The 20,110-nt window shown below is 48.0% G+C and overlaps 1 protein-coding gene and 1 long non-coding RNA gene across 3 annotated transcripts in view; one reads left to right on the forward strand and one right to left on the reverse strand.

Annotated features, from left to right (window-relative positions):
• The window catches only part of XKR5 (XK related 5), a 26,958-nt gene extending 16,739 nt beyond the window's left edge, over positions 1-10,219 (reverse strand). The window contains exons 1-2 of one of the 2 annotated variants that reach the window (XM_024251668.3): positions 10,114-10,219; positions 7,394-7,577 (exon numbers count right to left, since the gene is read on the reverse strand). In XM_024251668.3, coding sequence (XP_024107436.3) covers positions 7,394-7,577; positions 10,114-10,171 — 242 coding nt within the window. In that variant the 5' untranslated portion in view covers positions 10,172-10,219. Of the gene's footprint in view, positions 1-7,393; positions 9,579-10,113 lie in introns of those variants that run through there. The other variant, XM_054561161.2, reaches the window with a different exon arrangement.
• Positions 10,199-17,117, forward strand: LOC129060872 (uncharacterized). Its single transcript, XR_008527732.1, has 2 exons — positions 10,199-10,295; positions 16,326-17,117. It is a non-coding gene; the product is annotated as an uncharacterized LOC129060872 (long non-coding RNA).
• The last annotated feature ends 2,993 nt before the right edge of the window (positions 17,118-20,110 follow it).

A 20,110-nucleotide genomic window follows, 5' to 3' on the forward strand; every position in this document is an offset into this window, starting at 1 on the left:
AGGGAACAGCAGAGGGCACGTGACATGGAGCCAGACTGTGGTGAGATTCAATAGGACCAGCTTTCATTTAGAGACACATTACATGTTAAGCAATATCCTATGCCCTTACTAGTCACCTAGAGTTACTAGTTAGGCTGTTGCCAGGCTCTGATTGCAAGCAGATGTCAATTCTATGTAAGTTCCCCGAGTCCTATGGTGCTCAGCCAGGCCACACTCTCCCCACGTCTGGTACCCCAGTACCTGACCTGGGGGCTCTTTGAGCTGCAGCAGCTGCATGGCAAGGGAACCCAGACTGCCAGCTCTGTGAGGCTCGGCAAGCACCCCGACCTGAGTCCCACCCCAGATCCTCTTGGGATGGGAATTCATTTATCGACAGATGTTTGTTGCAAGGTACTGTGTGTTGTCATCTCTTTGGAGGACAAAAAGATGAAAAAACCCTCGTCCCCATCCTCACAGAATGTAGAACTCTGTGCTGCTAAAACTGGGACACATGAAGAGCAGACAGGGAAGAAGGATCTGGAGGCTTTGCTGGGGGGTGGCCACAGGTCCAGGTGGCTGGAGTACCATGCGGAGCTTGGAGGCTGATGTGGTCCCAGTGAAGTAGATAAGGGCCCTGAACTTCAGGCTATGGGGTTTGGATTTTGCTCTGGAAAAGTGAGTTTGGCATAGGTAATATGTACTCTTTGGGGTATGAGATGAATGTGTATGGATTCGTGTGTCTCTGTATGTGTATGTGCATAGTGTATGTGCATGTATATGTGTGCACACATGTGGTGTACATGTGCTTGTGTGTGTACGTATCTGCATGTGCATGTATGCATGTGTGTGTGCAAGTGTGCAAAACATGTGCATATGTATATAGGCATTATGTGCTTGCATATGTATAGTGTGTATGTTTATATATGTGTGCATGAAGGTATAGTGTGTATATTCATGTATGTGTGCAGTTTGTATGTGTAACATGTGCAGTGTGTGTGTGTGTGCACACATGTAGTGTGTGTGTATGAACAGGGGATAGGAACATCAGGAGGAAATAGAACTAATAGAATAATTCCAGCAGTAATTGGTGAAGGGTGAGTTAGAAGGGAGTCCTAGGAATGGAAAGTAGGGAGCAGGTGCAGGAAATAGTGGGTTTGGAGATCAGGATTTGATGACTGAACATGGGAGATGAGGGAGGTTGCAATGGCTTTGAGGTTTCAGGCCTAAATGACTTGGAAATGGTGGTGCTACCGATGGAAATAAGCCAGGTGAGGAGTGCTGGATTGGCTAAGATATGAATTTCTTCAGCAGTGAGGAATGTGAGGATGGGTGGAGCCCCCATAAGGAGAGATCTGGATGACCAGTTATGGTTGAGGGACTGAAAGTGGCCAGAAGAAACTGTGTGAAGACAGCACAGGCCAAGGACAGCACCCTGGGGACTCTTCCCACTAAGGGGCCCGGATACGAAAGGGACACCAGCAAGGGTGAGTGGAGGCCAAGAACCAGGCAGCGGAGAGAGCTGCTGATGTCTGCACTGTGCATTACAGGATGGGGTGGCCCAGGGCCACAGGGACACATCTGCTCACCCAGCCTGGGTGGCCCTCCTAGGCTCTCGGAAAAGGAATCAAGCACCAGAGAAAGAAGTCAGAACATGTCCTTGCTTCAGTCTGTTTCCCGTGAGCCTATGCCAGACACCTTTACTGGAAACTTCATCTCGAGTAGAAAGTGGCACAGGCCGCCTTCCTTACAACCTGAAGAGCCACATAGAACCTATGACGACGAAGCCACTCCCCACCACACCTGCGGGCTCTCAGGCTTCGAGTCTCGCCTGGAGGTGAGATTTCACCACCACCCACCAATTCCTCTCTGGGTCTACCCAGCAGCAGCAACAAGGAGACGACCACAGCTGCCTGCACACGAGCCTGCTGCCCAGCAAACCGACCGGATTCTGCTTCTCTGTCTTGTCCAAGTTAAGAACTAGAGGTGACTTCAATTTAGCAACTCCTGAAGCCAAGCTGGATACATCTCGAAGGTCACCTGCAAAACTCCCTGTAGAGACCCCTAAGGCTCTGACTGGTGGGTGACAAGCTGGACCCTGATGGTTGGCAAACATTTCTATGTCCAGAGCAGAAGATTCAGGGACTCCTCTTTGAAATGGCTTTATTCATGGTGCTGAGATCCCAGGACAGATGTCTAAGAAAAACAACTTTCCTTTTTCATGATTTGGAATCCTGGAGTGAACCCATTTCTTACCGTGTCTTGATTCCTGATATAAACTTAATGTTAAGAAAAACATATGACACTAAAAAATGTAACCATGAGGTCAGGCAGTAGTTTTCTTTTCACTCTCAAATCATTTGTTCCTGACACGGGGTAGTTTCCTCTTCTTGCTCTTCCAGAAAGCTTTGTTTGTTCAATATGCATTTTTCTTGGGCTTTGAGAAGCCCACCTGCTACAGACCACAGGAGAAGTAAGAGAAATGAATTCCAGCTTTTTGGGAGGCCAATGCAGGAGGATTGCTTGAGCTTGGGAGTTTGAGACCAGCCCTGGCAACATAATGAGACCCCATGTCTACAAAACAAAACAAAAAAAATGAGCTGGGATAGTGGTGGGTGCCTGTAGTCCCAGCTACTCAGGAGGCTGAGGTAGGAGGATCACTTGAGCCCAGAAGGTCAAGGCTGCAAGTGAGGCATAATTATGCCACTGCACTCCAGCCTGGGTGACAGAGCAAGAAGACTCTCGCCAAAAAAAAAAAAAAAAAAAAAAAAGGAAGAGAAATGAAATAATGAAAAATGTCCTTTAGAAACCTAAGATTCAGTGTGGAAAGAAAACATACAAATGCGAAAAGCTTAAAGAGGAAGAAATATATCATAAGTATCAAAATGAGTGGCTTGGGTAGTGGTGGAATCAGAGTCACAGGCAGAGACAATAAGGTGGTCAGGGAACGCTTCCTGGAAGAGGAGGACAGGCAAACTCTGGACAGGTAGATGGCAGGAAGAGCCTAAAGGAGTGTCTGGGGTCAGTGGCACAGGGTACAAGGCACTGAAATGAAGGTCCGTGTCTGGAAATAGCGAATATCTGGTGCTTGGTAAGGCGGGGGCCGGGAGAGGCTGAGTTGTGGGGCTACTCTTGTAAGAAACAGAGGACCAGTGGGAAGGTGACTAGCCCAGTTTTCTGAAACGAGCTGTCTCGAACCCATTGCAGAGGGAGAAATTGAGGCTGAGACCCCTGGGCAGCCACTAGGGAAGCTGGAGTGAAAGCTGAGGCGGGATGGAGAGCGTGGGGATTTGGTCACTAGGTCCTATGAGATGGTGTCCGACATCTGTCCTCACGGTCACTGCATCATTCTAGGTCCTTATCAGCTCTTGCCTGGATTTCTGGCTGCCTGCATGGACCCCGTCCCTCCCAACTCTGTTCCATTTTATTGTCCCTGGTGCCATCTGTCTACAGGCTCATTTGCCCATATTATTCCTTTACTCAAACCCTTCCAACAGGTCTCCAATGCCTGAGGATAAAATCCAAACTCCTTAACCCAGTAGAAAAGTTTCTTCATGGTCCAGCCCATTTACCTCCTGCCACATTCCTGCCATCTAGGAAATTCTTACCCTTTAGTCTCAATAAGCTTATCCTAATTTCCCATACACACCACTTCTGGCACGCATCTATGTCTTTGCACCAGCGGCTGCAGCTTGCTGTGTCGGAAATGCCTGTTCCCTCCCTACGTTGATGGAAATCGCAACATCCTTCAAGCCTCACTCGAGGGAACCTGAGGCAGGACTGGGACCTCCAGGGCTAGGGCTATATTTTACATACTTTTAAATATTAAATCTCCACCCATTTATGCTGAACTTGTCTTACATACCTTTAGAGTTTACCTTAACTTTCCTTTTGAGAACCTTGAATTTTCACTAAAGAAAAATTGCTAAATCAAGATGCATGCTAAGGATGAGAAAGGCATTCTTCTGTCATCTCATGCTGAGTTTACAAATGGATTTGTGGGCTTAAAAAGAAAGATGAAAAAGATGTTGTAAAAAACCTAAGTAGAAAAGTAGAAGTAAAAAACCTAAGTAGAAAAAAGTAATGGTCTTTGTTTAAATAAGTAGTCACCAATGTCAGGTTCTCTTGAACAGTCAGACTTAAAATTAACATAGTATGTATTATTGGGAACGTTAAAAATAATACACTTATGGCTTAACTTCTTGCCTTTATTTATTTATTTATTTATTTATTTATTTATTTGAGACAGAGTCTCATTTTGTTGCCTAGGTTGGAGTGCAGTGGCACAATCTCAGCTCACTGTAACCTCTACTTCCCAGGTTCAAGCGATTCTCATGCCTCAGCCTCCTGAGTAGGTGGCATTACAGGTGTGCGCGACCAAGCCTGGCTAATTTTTCTATTTTTAGTAGAGATGGGGTTTCAACCATGTTGGCCAGGCTGGTTTAAAACTCCTGACCTCAAGAGATCAGCCTGCCTCTACCTCCTAAAGCACTGGGATTACAGGTGTGAGCCATCACGCCGGGCCAAATCCTTGCTTTTTTTTTGTTTTTTTTCACTTTTTTGAGACAGAGTCTCGCTCTTTCTCCCAGGCTGGAGTCCAGTGGCGCGATCTCAGCTCACTGCAACCTCCGCCTCCCAGGTTCATGCCATTCTCGTGCCTCAGCCTCCTGAGTAGCTGGGACAACAGGCGCCCGCCACCACAACCGGCTAATTTTTTGTATTTTTAGTAGAGACGGGGTTTCACTATGTTAGCCAGGATGGTCTCGATCTCCTGACCTCGTGATCCGCCAGCCTCGGCCTCCCAAAGTGCTGGGATTACAGGCGTGAACCACCGTGCCAGGCCTCAATCCTTGCATTTTTATAAGCAACTTTGTGTTTTACTGGATTCTCAGTTAGCAGATTCTTTTGTATTTTGCTATGAGGACACTCAAAGGGACCTATATTCTTAGGCAATTCAAAATTGTGCAAAACGCAATTGTTTTGGCTCCCCCTACAGGTCCCTTTGCAGAACTGCAATTTGGAAAGCTGGATTGCTTCACTAAAAACACTACTCAGTGTTGTCTTTCAACCCAATGTGCTAGTTTCAGGATGAGGAATAGATCTACTGCTGTCTATTTTAACTTTCAAAGCTTTCCTCTATGGAAGTAAATTTCTGTTTTTTGGCTCATGTTTAACCTGAGAAACACTGCAAATCTTGCGGCTTTTATGCTTGCACTGGCTGTTATAAACCTTACGGCCAAATTGTTACCCGCTTCCAATAACTGCGCGTTCTGGCTCTGTCTTGTTTTCTAACATTTCATCTCGATACCTGGCCTTTCTCACTTCTTTTCTTTTCTTTTTTGTTCTTTTAAGGATGTGTATTTTTAAAGTCACCTTAACTTCTTTTTAAAAACAAGAATAAATATATATGACTAATGGTTTCTCCTAATTTATAATTTTCATGTATCTCTTCACTTATCTATAGGAGCTCACTAGTATATACCAGATTATTCAAGTTAGTTTTTTTATATACCCCAGAAAATCATGGCATCACTTAAGAAAATTAAGAGTGCATGGGAAAAACAGTGTGGGGTCCACTGTGAAATACCAGCAGCATGAATTTGGACACACCGTGGTCCCCTGGCAGCCCCCATCTCTGAGGAAGGCAGTGGATTCCATGGGGCCTGAGGGTCCACACAGCCTCAGAAGGCAGATTTGTCTAACCATTACCCAGGAAGCTTCTCTAAGTGACCACCTGGGCTTACCTCTCTCTTTGGGTTGCCAAACATGGGCTTATGGTAGCTGACTCACTCAACAGGCCTCTGTCCTCAGGGGCTCATGCCTTGCGACTGTGATGGTCAAAGCCAGGTAATACCCAGAGCCCTTATCGATTGATTACCGGGCTGGGCCGATCAGGGAAGGGGACGACAATGGCAGCTAGGGTACAGGAGAGGCTCTAACCCTACGAGGCCCTCCGAAAGATCCTTCTCTGCCTTCTCCGCCATGGAAGGAAGGGCCCTATCTTTTCAGAAGAACGGCACTGCTTGAACACAAAGGCCCAGCTTTTGGCAAAATGCCTGTGGCTGCAAATATGCTTTTGGTGCTGTTAGAGGTTTAGGGTCCAACTCTGAGGGTCCAGTGAAATTGACAGTGGGTGCTTGAAGTCTTTCTCAGAAGCACCCTCTACCTCCTAGCTGAGATTCTACTCTGGGCGGGGCGGCATCATTCCCTGCTTGCAATGATGCTTTATGTGGGGCTCATCACTCATTTTAGTGCCTGCAGAGAAAGTCTTGGGAATAGCTTGCAGGCATAAACCCCCAGGACACAGAGCAGCGTTGGCCACGACCCCTTGATCACCCTTCCAACCCTCAGTGCCTATGATTTAATGAACACTTGAGCTGCAGGGCTTCGCTGCTCTGATCCCTACATTTTTCTCCCTTAAAAAAAATCCTGTGGCCAGGCACGGTGGCTCATGCCTGTAATCCCAGCACTTTGGGAGGCCAAGGTGGGCGGATCATGAGGTCAGCAGATCGAGACCATGCTGGCTAACACAGTGAAACGCTGTTTCTACTAAAAATACAAAAAATTAGCCGGGCATGGTGGCACGTGCCTGTAGTCCCAGCTACTCGAGAGGCTGAAGCAGGAGAATCGCTTGAACCCAGGAGGCGGAGGTTGCAGTGAGCTGAGATCACACCACTGCACTCCAGCCTGGGTGACAGAGTGAGACTCCATCTCAAAAAAAAAAAAAAAAAAAAAAAATCCCTATCAACCCAATGGAATTATGAGGCAGCAGCTGACAGCTGAAATGTGCCCTTGATATAAACTCACTGACACATCTCTTCTCATAGCTCCTTGAATCCAGGTTCTCAAAGTAGAAAAAATCAGCCCTCACCTGTCGAGATGGTCTGTGGATCACGGATAAGCCCGCTGGGCCCCAGAACTATCCCTGGCTACTTCTTTAGAGAAAAAACTAGCCCTGGCATCCAAATGACTTTTTCCTGAGATGAAGTCTTGAAGCAAATGTCAACAGGCTGGCTTCATTGTCTAGTCTGTTGTTCACTAAAGCTAGGCCACCTTCCTGTTCTAAGGTGACAGGTGCGCAGATGGAACTGCCTTAAGCAAGTTGCTTTATATGGAACTAACGGCTCAATCAACAAATCAAAACAGCAAGACAGGACTTCAACTGAAGACAAGAAAAAGCCTTTTGTAAGGTCACAGCTGCACAGAGAAAGAGCCCCTGTGGTTGGAGATGCTCAACAACGTGCAGGCTGGACCCAGCCATGCCAATATCAGAGCAGGGGTTTGCCGTGGCAGCTTTGAACCTCTTCCCAATGCTGAACTTTTATGACCTTGAGGACAGAATCCACATGGACGGAAGATTCCTCTCACTGCACTTGTGCAATTGTGCTCCAGAGGTGAAAGAGGCAGCTGTTCTTACCGCTTCCAAACACCAAGCTGTAGGAGGTGCAGCATCACCAAGGAGCAATGCCCTGGATGCCCGTCTGCTCGGAACCACAGGTAGCTCAGGGCCTGGACCAAGAACCCGGGCAGGAGGACAGCAAGGGCCAGCCACCCCCACAGAAGCCGTCCTGTGGTGAAGTAGTAAGCCATGGTGTAAAGGCCTGCGGGAGAAGGGGAAAGGCAAGCAGGTTGTTGGAAGGCTAGAGTGAGACTGGGTACCTGCATTTTAAACAATTTAATATTTTCTGGATGTTATGATGTTCTGACCTCTTAAAATTTTTCTGGCTGGGGAGTGACTGCCCCTCCCAAGGCTAGCAATTATTTGAGCTAGCAAAGGGCCCAGCCAGGAGTTTGCTTTGACATGCGAACTAAATCTAGCCAGAGCCAGACCTCCCCTACCTGGCCCATATCCCCGCAGAAGGCAATCTTCTTTTGCCTTAATCATCCCAGGGCCCAGTGCCAGGCAACTAGGGACCACCCTTATACCCTAAAGCCACAGAAATTATTCAAAGAGCTAATCTGAAGCTGGTGCCCTGCCCAAGCAAAGGGTCTGGCCTCAACTTCCCCTGGTTCCTGTCTCCTGCCTCCTTACCACCCTGGTGACATTCCCCTGTGGCCTGGCATGGTGTGCCATGCCTCCTGTCCTGTACCTGTGAGTACAGCAAACTTTGCTTTCCAGAGTCTCTCCTGTGTCTCATCTTGTGGCCACACCTAACTATCTCATTAAAAACAAAACCAAAGCACTTTGGGAGGCCGAGGTGGGCAGATCACTTGACGTCAGGAGTTCAAGACCAGTCTGGGCCACATGGTGAAACCCCCTCTCTACTAAAAATACAAAAATTAGCAAGTGTGGTGGCTGCGTGCCTGTAATACCAGCTACTCGGGATGGCTGAGGCACCAGAATGGCTTCAACTCAGGAGGCAGAGTTTGCAGTGAGTCGAGATTCCGCCACTGCCTTCCAGCCTGGGCCACAGAGCGAGACTCTTGTCTCAAAACAAAACAAAACAGTAACCAACCAACACAGTGTCCCCATTACCAGCAAGGGTATCCTAGGAGCAGCCTGGGAGCCAGCAGAGCCTCTGGCAACAGGGACAGGCATTCACTAAATGATATTGTCAGGGCTTTCCAGAGCTGTTGGGCAATATACCACATGTGCGAAGCGCCTAGCATCTTGTACATCCTTGAGAAGGATGAAACCTCCTCTCCCGTTTGTTTGCTTGTTTGTTTTTGATGGTGGTTACGCAGTGGAGAGAGAATCTGCACTCCCCAATCAGTAACTCCGCACTACTGAACCGTTAGTCCCTGTGGGGTCACAGCTCGCTCTGTGGGGTCCCTCTTCTCCTACTTTCACATGGGGAACTCCCTGGCCTGGAACTCTGGGCCTCCCCAATACTCCTAGCACCCCCTCCTGAGGGTTGTCTGAGGCTGATCGTGGAGGCGGTGCGCTGGTAGAGGCACCGCACACAGGCATCCTTTCACACAACTGTTACTTAGGTTTTCCAATAGTAAAGTTCTAAGTGGATGAATGAACACAAGCCGCGGATTTTAGAGAAACTGGGAAAACTGCCCTGAGGTACAGCTGCAGAGGCTGCAGCTCTAGACCGCGGGGTCCGGGCTCAGGCAGCCCTTCCTTAGCGCCCAGGCTGGGTTCGGCTCTCACCACCCCGAGCGTCCTGCGGCAGCCTCCCTTGCACAAAAAGCCTTGGGTGCTGCAGGGCTGGGGAATGCTGACACCCAGTCCATGCCCAGCTGGAGGGCAAGGGAGGACACCTAGGGTGGGTGCCGACCCCCGCAGGTCCTGTCTCAGCCCTTCCAGTCCGGGGCGCGGAGCCAGAGCGCTTGCGCGTCCTCCGTGTGCGTCCTGTTCTGCGCGCCTCGGAAGCAGCGGGACCTGCGGGGACGCCCGCGAACTCAGGGAAAAGTCCCGAGGCGGCGTTCCCAGAGTCCCCAGTCTTCTACCCCAGGGACTCTACCCCGGAAGAGGCTTCCGCAGGGAGCCCGGCGGAAGTGGGCGGAGACGCTCTTCCCGGCACTGAAGGAGTTAACGAGTTCAAACCAGAAGGGCGCGAAAAATGGGGCCATCTTGCTCCGCCGCGGCTGGCGGGCTCTGGGCTCCCCCTGCGACGGAGGTGGCCCCGGAGGGCCGCGTCCCGCCCCGTCCTAAACCCCGAAGCGGAGTCGCCGTCCTACAGGGCCGCGTGGATGCGGAGCCCTGTCCCCCTCCCCCCGCCACCCCTCCTGCGAGCGGCCTCCAAGTCGCAGGGTCCCCCTGGCCGGCCGGGGGAGGCCCCAGACTTGCGCTCAGCACATCTTGGCATCGCAGCACTTTGCAAAGCTTGTGATGGAAGGAAAGGCGGATATATCTCCCCTGGTTCTGCGAGGGGATCTTGCATGCGTGGGGCCGAGAGATCGTGCATGGGCGGGAGGAAGTCAAGCACCAGTCGGGAGGCGGGGGACCGAGCATGGGTGGAGGAAAATCATGCATCCTTGGGGGGATGGTGCATGCGTGGGCATCTACTAAGGACGGGAGGACGTGCTCTGCAGATGGGGTGGCCACCACCGTGCGTCACCGGCGCGCAGTGCTGGGCGCAGGCCGGGGCAGTGCCCGCCCGGGCATAGGCAGCCTGTGCTGCTCCCGGCGCCGGGGTGGGGTTGGGGGCTGCAGGGGTGAGCACAGCCTCCGGCTGCCGCACTCACGCGCGCTCTGCTCGGCCGCCTGCAGCAGGGCCGAGAGCCCCAGGAGCCCCGCGTGCATCCTCCGTGCCGACCCCGCAGCCTGCGCCCGCCCCTTCCCCTGCCCGCGGCCCCGCGTCGGGGAGGTTTCCGGCCCGGGGCCCGACTGCGGGTAGCATTTCTGCCTAAGCCGTTAGGCGCGAAGTGTAGGTCTAGTTTATTCGTAGTGGCCAGCAGGGGAGGGAGGGAGGAGGCTTGGGGTTTCTGGCTTCCAGGGTGGGTGGGGACGGGGTGGTGGATTCCAGCTCAGGTCCGGGCTCCTGATAAGGGCAGAAGCGGGTTCTGCGCTGCCCCCAACCCTGTAACCGCCAGGAAAGCGCTTGGTGAGCGTCGGGACTGCGCAGGTTCCTCGGGAGGTGGCTAAACTGGCCACCGCCTCTGGGGCCGCCGAAAGCAAGTCCGTTAACCACTAGTCAAGGAGTAATACTGTGTTTGAGTAAATGTATGTAGAGTTGGGTTAGAATCGTTGATTGGGTCTTTTTGAAATCTTACAGTTGTGTGGCCAGAAAACACAGGGCACGTTACCCGGTATCGTGGTCTGCACCTCCCCCACAAATCCATCCCAGGCTGTATCCTCAAAGCTTTTTCCATATGTGCTTGAGGGTTAAGATCCCAATGTGCAAGAAGAAAAACTGCACATTGGAAAACCTTCTCTTCGGATATATCTATATCTATATTTATATATATTTACAGATATAGAGATCTATACACACACGTATCTGAAAACATTCTGACATTTTAAAAACGGCAAGACAGACTTTTATTCAGAACCATCGCCTTAGATGTAAGGAACTGCACTGAGGTTTTGCAGCAGGGGAGAGAGATTGGGGTCCGAAAATAATAAGGAAAAGTGGGGATTTATAGCCAAGGAGCAGGGTGGGGGATGGTGGATGGAAAGTCATTGAGAAGGGGACATCAAGTGGGGGTTCTGGCTCCCCTGACCTAACAGGATTCTTGCTGAGGATGGGCCAAGGTGATCCACATCGGGGATGGGGGCGGGGGGGAGGTGGAACAGGTGTTGGAATTTGGTCAGATATGGAGGGTATTCAGACACCTGGGGTGGGGAATTGGGGTTAAATTGACTTAGCAGGATTCTTGCTAAAACTAGACTCTGCAGGGACAGAGAAAGGAATGCCCAGGTTGGGCCCAATCGTGCAGAGAGCTCGGAGGAGGCTGTCCAAAGTCTGATCAAGGAGACATTGTCATTCATGTATATACCCATATATTGTAATAGGCGGTTCTTGTATGACTATAAAGAAATACCTGAGACTGGGTAATTTATAAGAAAAGAAGTTTGATTGGCTCACAGTTCTTCAGGATTTACAGGAAGCATGGTGCTGGCATCTGCTCGGCTTCTAGGAAGGCCTGGGGAGCTTATGCTCATGACGGAAGGTGAAAGGGGAGCAGGCACATCCCATGGCGAAAGCATGTTCAAATTAGCATAAGAAGAAAGAGAACTTGGCCAGGCGCGATGGCTCATGCGTGTAATCCCAGCATTTTGAGATGCCAAGGCAGGCGGATCACCTGAGGTCAGGAGTTCAAGACCAGCCTGGCCAACATGGCGAAACGCTGTCTCTACTAAAAATACAAAAATTAGCCGGGTGTTGTTGTGGACACCTGTAATCCCAGCTACTCGGGAGGCTGAGACAGGAGAACCGCTTGAACGCGGGAGGTGGAGGTTGCAGTGAGCCGAGATTGTGCCATTGCACTCCAGCCTGGGTGACAGAGGGAGACTCCATCTCAAAAAAAAAAAAAAAAAAAAAGAAAGAAAAAGAAAAAAAAAAAAAAGAGAGAACTTGAATAGCCCAGTGAGTGTTAGAGAAATTAAACTGGTAGTCAAAGACTATTCAGGTCTAGGTAGTTTTACAGATTAATTCTGCCAAAGTTTCAATTAACAGTTAACTGCTTCCTAATATAATTTGCTCCAGGAAACAAAGACCAAACTTTACCCAGCTTATTTTAAAAGACTGCTGTAGTTTTGATTGTAAACAAAGATATACGTAGAAGGAAAATTATTTTAATGACAAGCACAGATGCAAAAATCCTAGGTAAAATGGTAAATTCAAAATATATTAAAATAGTATGATATGATAAGGTGGGGTTTACTATGAATTTTCACAACCCAGAAATCCTTTGATGTCACTCCATTATCATTGTGAACAAGAAAAATCCTTTTTTTTTCTTTCTTTCTTGAGGCAGAGTCTCACTCTGACATGAGGCTGGAGTGAATAGGTGCAATCTCGGCTCACTGCAACCTCTACCTCCTGGGTTCAAGCCCCGTTCTCATGTCTCAGCCTCCCAAGTAGCTGGAATTGCAGGCGTATGCTACCAGACTCAGCTAATTTTTGTATTTTTAGTAGAGATGGGGTTTCTTCATGTTGCCCAGGCTGGTCTCGAACTCCTGAGCTGAAGTGATCTGCCTGCCTCGGCCTCCCCAAGTGCTAGGATTGAAATAATCAAATGATTTTTCTTGGTTGGGCACAGTGGCTCACAGATAAGAAGACAAGCATGCTCAGTATCACAACTACTGTTTAATATTGTGTTGGATAGTATACCTAATGTACAAGGAAACTGAAGGAAATAAGATCATGTAACTAGCAGAAGGGAAGAGTGAGACACTCATCATCTGCAGATGCTTGTCTACCTAGAACAATCAACCTTGTCAAGCTGATAAAATAGTTCAAAAGGCAGCCGGGTGCTGTGGCTCACACTTGTAATCCCAGCACTTTGGGAGGCCGAGGCGGGTGGATCATGAGGTCAGGAGATCAAGACCATCCTGGCTAACATGGTGAAACCCCATCTCTACTAAAAAAAGAAAAAATAGCTAGGTGTGGTGGTGGGCACCTGTAGTCCCAGCTACTCGGGAGGCTGAGGCAGGAGAATGGCGTGAACCCGGCAGGCGGAGCTTGCAGTGAGCCGAGATCGCACCACTGCACTCCAGCCTGGGCAACAGAGCGAGACTCCGTCTCAAAAAAAAAAAAAGTTCAAAAGGCCTAATATAACTTACAAAAACCAATAGCATTTCTCTGTACACCTACTATACAAAACTGGAAAAATTGAGATAGTTGTAATAGTTACAATGTGTATAAAGTGCTTAGGAATTGATTTAAAACATACATAAGATTTGTCTGGAGCACACCATAAACTCTAACAAAGAACATAAGAAATGATCTGAGTAGATATATTCTTGTTTTTGATTCAAACAACTTAATAAAGTTGTCAATTCTTCCTTAATTTATACATTCAGTGCAAACTTATTAAAAATTCCAACATGATCTTTATGAAACTTGATAGACTTAATCTAAAATGTGAATGAAGAGAGGAGGTCCACAAATTAGCCGACTTTGTAAAGAAGGATAAAGAGGGATTTCTGCCCTTCTAGATATTAAGATATATCAAGAAAAACTCATGTTTATAGAACATTATGGTATTGGCACAGAACAGACAAAAAATCTATAGAATGCAGTGGAGAGCTCAGAAGCTGACCTACAAATATGTAGAACTTAAAATATATGACCAATAGCGGCACCACAAATCAATGGAGAAATACAAATTGTTTAGTGAGTGTGTGATAAAATGAGCTCATTAGATCCAAACAATAAAACTAGATCTCCACCTAGCACATGCCCACAGGTGGACGCCAGGTAAAGACCTACATATGAAAGATAAGACTTTAACAGAAAGAAGTATAAAAAATAGCAGAATATTTTTATGACTTAGTAATGGAGAAGGATGTCTTAAACAACACCTCAAAACAAACCACAAGGGAAAAATGGATTGCATTTTTTTGTGTGTAAAAACTGAAGGCTTCTGTTTAATGAAGGACCTTGTGGACGTTAACGGACAGAAGTTAGATACAGTGGGAGAAGTGTTTTGCAATGTCTCAAACTGACAAGTCATTAATATATGAAATATACAAGTAACTCCTATATTTCAACAAAAACGAGGAGGCAGCAACCTTAGTAAAAAAGGGGAAAAGGCAATTTATGGAAGAGAAAAACCTGAAAAGGCCTAATTTACTGAAGAAAATGTTCCCAAAGTGAAGATAATTTAAGTGATGCTTAAACCTATCAGTATTTTAAAAAGTGCAAAGTGAATGACATCACTTTATTTATTTATTAGACAAGATCTTGCCCTGCCGTCCAGACTGGAGTGCAATGGCGCGATCTCAGCTCACTGCAACCTCCACCTCCCAGGTTCAAGCGATTCTCCTGCCTCCGTCTTACGAGTAGCTTGGATTACAGGCACGTGCCACTGTGCCTGGGTAATTTTTTTATTTTTAGTAGAGACAGGGTTTCCCTATGTTGGCCAGGCTGGTCTTGAATTCCTGACCTCAAGTGATCTGTCTGCCTCCATCTCCCAAAGTGCTGGGATTACAGGCGTGATCCACCACTCCCGGCCTGACATCACATTACTTCTTTAGATTGGCAAAAATTACAAATTTGGTGATGCCTAGCCTCAGTAGAAACATAAGGTCCCAGGATCCAGGGACCTCTGGCATTGCTGATGTGATTAGAACAGTTCAGGTTAAGTGTGGTACAGTCTGATTAAAAATCAGAAGCAGTGTCTTCATAATTAAGGCAATTCTTATTTTAATGTTGGGCATACATTTTCTAGTCTTTATCTGTCTATCTTTTCTGTTACATTACTGAAATAAGAATGAGCCTTGAAGTTAATATTCTGCCTTTTACACTTAACGCATCAGGAATACATTCAAATATTTGTATAGTACTTATTATTGTCAGCAAATCCTACACAGCTGAAGATTTTATTTGTTTACCTATTTTTGTAGTGTTGATACCACTGCAACAACCATTTGTGGAACATATTTCCTCCACTGTCCTCTGCTGGAATGTTTGCTTTTAGATAAATTTCCAGGAATACGTTATTAGAAATGAGAGTAAACGGAATGTTTTGGCTCTATAAATTTGTAGCAATAGTTGAAGGAGTTGATGTGGAAGATACTGGTATCTTCTGTTGTCGCTAACCCTGGGATGATCCACGAGCCAGTAGGGCCACCCAACTTCTTAAGCATCCCTCTTCCAGTGCGTAGGAGAAAGCCATGGTTGCCAAGGCTCTTCTTTCCCCCTCCTCCAAGCCATGTAAATAAATCCTCCCTCAAGCCCATCTGGACCCTGTAATGCCATGGCTTGTTTGCACCTGCATAGATAGCAGATCATGAGAGTGTGCACAGCATATAATGCCTTCTCAGTGCATGTTGGGTGTATGAATAAATAAGTGAATAAACAAGTAAGTGAATGAATGAAAGAAAGCAAAGAGGAAGCGCTGCAGCTCAGTCTAGTCTTATCCCAGGGCAAATACCCAGTAGGTGGCGCTGTTGCACCGGCCGTTGCAAACCCTCACAGCACGTTTAAACAGAGCTCTCCGACTCTAGGACAGAGGAAGTGGAAAACCTGTGTCTTCAAATCACGTCATTTGATTTGAAGATGACTTAATGTGAAAATACATGTATTTTAACGTCATTAAAATAATCCTTAGTACTTGAAAATCTCAGCTAGCTTCTGAATGCTTTGGGAATACTTTCTCCATAGTTACTGCACACAAGCCCGTGGGGTGGGCAGGGCAGGTATTTGCTCACTGAGTTCCAGAGAGGGCGGTTTCTCGGCTGGTAGAGGCAGAGCTGGATGCAGAGCCAGGCACAGAGCCAAGGCGTGTCTGACCCCAGTCTAGCGGGATCTCCTGCAAGCTGCAGTGTTTCCAGAGGCACACTTCAGTGTGTGGAGTGAGAGTCTCTGGACATGAGAAGAGCTGCTCTGAGCAGTGTGGCTGCCCGTTTTTGTTTCCTTTCTCTTTCTCCTCCTGGGGCTAGGCAGACACCAGGCACAAAGAAGGAAACAGGCCTTCTGTGAGTGCAGTAGTAATCAATAAGGGAGAAGCCCAGAGCGGCCATCCCTCTTCTGTCTGCTGTGATTCTCTGGCCCAGGTGTCCCTGGGGCTGCCCTCCCCAGGGCCTGTGTGTTGCGTATATGGAATGGGATGAGGGCAGCTGGAATTGAGATGGGGACCCTGCGATTGTGAGGGGCTGCGGGGCAGAGGTGGGTGGCTCTCGCAGGCCTCTTCCTGGACACTTGCACCCCCTCATCCTGCTCTCTTTTTCTTCCTGCACTTACATCATCTCATTTGTTTATTTTCTCATTGTCCATCTCCCTCTACAGGAGCACCAGAGGAGGGGGACTTCATCTGACTTGTTCACCACTGTCTCCCAGGCCCTGGCACAGAGGGAGCACTCAATACACACCGATGGGCTGAAGGCGTGAATGGATCTGGGGACTGGAGTGATGGTTATTTGGCAGACAGCATGCTGCATGCCCCTCCTGGGCAGTAGCCGTGAAGGCTCTTCTTTTCCTCTCCTCGCCTGCACTCTTTAGGATTGAACAGCATTAGTTCAATGCATATTCTGGGAGCACAGAGAAAAAAGGGATGAAGTTCCACCATTATGAGAAAGAGGCTCCTGTAAGCCAGGTGAAGAAGGGGCAAGCCCCTTCCTGGTCAGCAGGGATAAGGCAGTTGTGTGGGAGACCATGCGAGGAGGGCGAGGGCTGGGGGAGATGGAGCAGGAACATTTGGTTGGGGCTCTGAGGCACTGTTCTGCTTGGGGAGTGTGTGGGCAAAGGTAGGGGCTGTGCAGGAAGGATTTAGCTAAAGCCATAAAGCTGGAAGAGGGTTTGGGGAATGGCTTTGAAGTTACATTTGTTTTGCAAGTTCTTTGTTTTTATCAATATTTGCATGTTATTTGCGTACCTGTAGGGAGTAGGTTTTTGGGGAGTTAAAGTGCACTCTCTTACCCCTCCTTCAGTCTTACTACTGCCCCTAGATACACAATCACCTCAAGTGACTTTCACGTCACCAGGAATGGGCAAAGTCTAGATTTTGGAACAGAAAATATTTTAGGTCCCCGTCCCTCTCTGTAACCAATAACCAATGCAATATAAATGGAAAAGTATAAAGAAGTCCAGAAATTCTTATTTTCCCCTCAACAACTAGTCACGCATGACATTTTAAAACTAATACTTCACTGGCATCAGCGCTCCTGGGCTGTGCTTGATCAGACTCTTGGGATCTGGCTCTGAAGCACATCCTTGATCTATACAGATTTTTGTCAGAGAATCTTCTGCTTGAAAGGCAGAGTTCGTGGTCTTCCAAGGCACACTGAGCTATGTTAAGCCCCTCATACACACACAAAGTACGTAAGGCAGAAGGAACCTGGATACTCTTTGTGGTCGATGGCGAGGCGGGCCGCCATTGTGGCCCTGAATCCCCCCCTGAATCAGACCCTTTGTGATCTGACTCTGCAGCTCTTCCCATCTGTAGTGGTGTCTGTTTCCCCAGCTCAGGAATCTAGTTGGCCTTTTGACTTGTTTTGACCAATAACAGCAGCAGAAGGGGCCAGTTATGAACCTAGGCCTCAAGACACCTTGCACGTGGCTCTACAATTCACATTGCCTTGGCAGCAGCCAGCCCCCAGTGGACCTGGAAGCTAACTGCAGGTGCAGCGGTAAGCCCGGTGGGAAGGGCTGAATTGTGTGCACCCGAATTCCTATGTGGAAGTCTTAACTCCCAGTACCTCAGAATGTAACCGTATTTGGAAATAGGGTCTGTGCATAGGTTATTAAGTTAAAATGAGGCCTTTAAGGTGGCCCCAATTCAGTAGGACTGGCGTCCTTACAAGAAAAGGAAATTTGGATACTGACACACACATGCACAAAGAGACGAACACACAAAGATACAGGAAGACGGCCATCTAGGAACCAAATCAACCCTGCCAATAACCGGATGTCAGACTTCTAGCCTCTGGGACTGAGAGAAGTAACCTGAGGTTATTCCTCATGCACACACAGTATTCCTTCCTTCTCTGCATCTAGATACGTGTCTCTCCCAAACATGCATTGTAATCGCCATTCCTAAATCCAGCACCTGGTCACTTATTTATTTTCAAAAGGTAATACGGTAGAACCTTTAGATCTAAAGTGAGCGTTCTATTTCGCTCTCCAGGTTCCCTGTGCTCAAGTGATCTTCAGCCCATCACAGGCCCTGGCTGCATTTCTTTCTTCCACTGTAACAGGAACCAATGGGGATCTGCCGTATTGTGCAAGAAAATATACATTGGCCGCCATTCTGGAAGCACTCAGGGGTTTCAGAAGGCATTGGCTATCGCCTGTGGGGAGGGAAGTATATTTCAGCTCCTCAGCTGAGAATGGTATTCCCTATGAAGCCTGCGCTGTGGTCTGTGTCAATGTGTGCCATGCTGTCAGTGGTTCTTGGCTTGCAGGACAGCCTCAACTCTAAAAACGCCAGATTCCATAGTATCTGCCCCAAATGCTGACTCTTAGCTCCCTCTTGCACCCCAGCTTCCAGTCCCTGCTAAAGAGATAGAATGGGGTGGAGATTCCATAACAGGAATCTCTGCAACCTTCTATGAGTGTGAAGACAAGCCAGAGCATAGCCCCTACTTGCCCTAGGCGTAGAAAGGCAGGAGGCACTGGGCAGAAAGAGTGGACAGGACTCGGGGGACTGGGACCCCATAGGCCACTGAGCTACATCCACGGCCTCAGGAGGCCGGCGTGGTGGGCCGGCTTGGCAGAAGAGGAGGCAGAGAATACAGAAAACAGAAGCCGGAAAGCAACAGCAACAGAAACACCGCCAGTACCTCCAATGTCTGTGATGCTTTAAGAGGCTCTGCCTGAGCTTAGCCTCAGGTGTCATCAATGAAACCCTCTGTGCCACGTGGGGTTTTTTATTCCTGTTTTACAAAGACAGGGTTGAATTTGAGGACAACTCAGTGACTTGCAGGAAGGCCCACTGCGAGTGAGTGTCAGAACTGGGAACCACACACTGTACTTTGGCTCCCAGGCCGAGCCCTCTTCTGTATCCTGCACTTTCTCCCAGGCCGAGCCCTCTTCTGTATCCTGCACTTTCTCCCAGGCCGAGAAATGAATCAGGTGGGAAATGAGCCCTGGGGACAGGTGCCTCCTATGAGGCAGTTATCTGCAAGGCCTATTTCTAGCGCTAACCATATCTGCTGTCCTAAAAGCCTGGCTCATTCCTTTCACTGTCTCCCTGGTAACTCGGTTCTTATTCCAGGGAAGCAACCCTCAGTCTAAAGAGATCCTGGAGGATGTCTCAGTAAGTTGAAAAAGTATATAAGCATTTTCCTTGAGTCTGTATTATTTTGATCCTCTCCCTGATGCTTAGATTTATTACTTATTTCTAGACCCTGAGCCACTGTCAAAATACAGCTTAATCCCCATTCCCTGGGCCCGAGACCCTGCAGCCCCCACGCTGCCCGGCTTCGGGTCTTACCTGGGGCAACCTGACCAACAAGAACGCACAAGGCCGGGAGCCAAAAACAGAGACTCCTGATGGGTAACGGAAGGAAAAGGTATGTGCCCTGCTGAGACCACGAGGCTCGCTGGAAGAGTCTCTGTTTATACTGCTTCTGGCTGCTTACACAACAGATCTGGAAATGTTGCCTGTTATGAGACTTAATTATAGAGAATGATTCTTTTTTTTTTAATTTTTTTATTTCTCTTTTTAAAAATTTTATTATTATTATACTTTAAGTTTTAGGGTACATGTGCACAATGTGCAGGTTAGTTACATATGTATACATGTGCCATGCTGGTGCGCTGCACCCATTAACTCGTCATTTAGCATTAGGCATATCTCCTAATGCTATCCCTCCCCCCCCACCCCACAACAGTCCCCGAAGTATGATGTTCCCCTTCCTGTGTCCATGTGTTCTCATTGTTCAATTCCCACCTATGAGTGAGAACATGCGGTGTTTAGTTTTTTGGTCCTTGCGATAGTTTGCTGAGAATGATGGTTTCCAGTTTCATCCATGTCCCTAAAAAGGACATGAACTTAATTTTTTATGGCTGCATAGTATTCCATGGTGTATATGTGCCACATTTTCTTAATCCAGTCTATCGTTGTTGGACAT

Source organism: Pongo abelii, chromosome 7 (assembly GCF_028885655.2).
Source record: "Pongo abelii isolate AG06213 chromosome 7, NHGRI_mPonAbe1-v2.0_pri, whole genome shotgun sequence".
Lineage (NCBI taxonomy): Eukaryota > Metazoa > Chordata > Mammalia > Primates > Hominidae > Pongo > Pongo abelii.